Here is a 1,970-nt window from a genome sequence, read left to right on the forward strand (position 1 = left end):
GCCGATTTCTCGGGATGCTTAATTTTTACAGACGCTTTATTCCAAACGCCGCGAAAAAGCAAATTTTGCTCAACGCGTACCTTAAAGATAGCAAAAGGCACGATAAACGTCTCATCCAATGGACTGAACAATCAAAAATCGCCTTTGAAAATTGCAAGACTGATGTGGCTAATATAACCCTTTTGTCATATCCACAGTAAAATTCTGCGTTGGCGCTGATAGTCGATGGATCCGACTATGCGATTGGAGGTGCCCTACAACAACGAGTTGGAAATGACTGGCAACCCATCGCATTTTTCTCTCGTAAATTGTCAAAATCTGAGCAAAACTACAGTGCTTTCGACAGAGAACTATTAGCTATATACGCTGCTATAAAGCATTTTTATACCTATTAGAAGGACGACACTTTATAATTTTTAGTGACCATAAACCATTGTCCTATGCCTTCAATCACATCAGTAAGACCAACTCAGCCAGGCAGATAAGGCATCTGGACTTTATATCGCAATACTCCACCGTTATTCGTCATATATCTGGTGTTCAAAATGTTGCTGACGCTTTTTCCCGTATCAGTTCGATCGAATTTCTCCTCTAGATTATAAGGAAATTGCCAAAGCTCAAAGGGAAGATGAAGAGTTGGAACAACTTCGCACTTCTACTAGCTTAGAGTTCAAACCCATGCTGATCAACAGCGAAATTGAAATTTTATGCGACGTTTCAACTGGAAAGGTTAGACCTTACATTCCTGAACCATTCAGATTTCAAGCATTCAGCACTGTTCACAAGTTGAATCATCCTGGCAAATTAGCTACTGAAAACTTGCTCAGCAGTCGTTTCGTTTAAAAAGATATGAAAAAAGACTGTGCAGAATGGTGCAAGACTTGTCTTGCATGCCAAAAATCTAAAATCATCAAACACACCAAAGCGCCACTTGGAAAATTCCAAGCAGAAACTGTTGCAAGGTGTTTCTTTTCAGGTTGGATCAGTTGTTTTGGTACCCCTGAAACCATCACCAGTGATCAAGGTCGACAGTTTGAAAGTTCCTTGTTTCGAGCCCTTGCTACAACTCTTGGTATTAAAAGAATTCGTACCACACCATATCATCCGGCCGCAAATGGTTGTGTCGAACGTTTTCATCGTGACCTGAAGACAGCGTTACGCTGCCTCGAAACTGACCACTGGACCAACATGCTTCCTAGCGTTCTTCTAGGTATCCGCTCGTGTGTAAAGGAGGACATCGGAGCTTCATCAGCAGAACTCGTCTTTGGGACGCCACTTCGCTTACCTGGGGAGTTTTTCCAGCTCTCCAACGATGTTCCGCCCGATGAATTTGTGGAAACCCTCCGCAACACTATGTCGCAAATTCGTCCAGTTCCTACAACCACACATGGCTCGCACAAAATCTTCTGGCATCCAGCTCTAGATGACTGTTCTCACGTTTTTGTGCGATGTGACGCAGTTAAGCCTACCTTGCGACAGCCTTATGATGGCCCTTACGCAGTCATCAGCAGAGGTGATAGAAATTTCACATTGCAGTTCCCGGACCGTGTCAGTACTATAAGTGTTGACAGACTGAAACCTGCCTTCTTGCTGAAGCCAAAGAACATAATTTCGGTCCCATCGAAGACTGTATCTTCACGCCAAAAAGAAATGGAACTGCGTTCCGGAAAGAAAGTGCGTTTCAACTTATAATTCGTCGAGAGCCTATGATCCTCTCGACTGGGAGGGGGGTCATGTAGCGACCCTTTTTCAACTGTTTATTATCATTCTTTATTATTATTATTATTATTTATGTCAGTGTGGCAACATGTGTATTTTTTATGTAGTCAAAGCCGACTATCATTGTTGTTTGTTTTGCATTCGGCTTCTCCGTACGTTTGCCACACGCTCCTGCCGTTAAAGTTATAATGGTTGTATAAATTGTAAATAAAACATGTAAATAATTAACAATCGCTATATTCTACTTGTGA

At 42.1% G+C, this 1,970-nt stretch overlaps 1 protein-coding gene across 1 annotated transcript; it reads left to right on the forward strand.

Moving 5' to 3' along the window:
* Positions 1-849: 849 nt before the first annotated feature.
* Positions 850-1,692, forward strand: LOC149088477 (uncharacterized). The gene has a single exon (XM_089252042.1). The coding sequence runs from the start codon at positions 850-852 to the stop codon at positions 1,690-1,692; it is 843 nt and encodes a 280-aa protein (XP_089108168.1).
* Positions 1,693-1,970: the final 278 nt, after the last annotated feature.

The sequence above is a fragment of the Pholcus phalangioides genome, unplaced genomic scaffold (genome assembly GCF_987345545.1).
Source record: "Pholcus phalangioides strain wild (caught in Gottingen) unplaced genomic scaffold, Ppha-v1.0 ptg000003l_1, whole genome shotgun sequence".
Lineage (NCBI taxonomy): Eukaryota > Metazoa > Arthropoda > Arachnida > Araneae > Pholcidae > Pholcus > Pholcus phalangioides.

Coding starts and splice junctions, on each gene's coding strand:
- LOC149088477 (XM_089252042.1), top strand. CDS start 850: ATGAAAAAAGACTGTGCAGAATGGTGCAAGACTTGTCTTGCATGCCAA.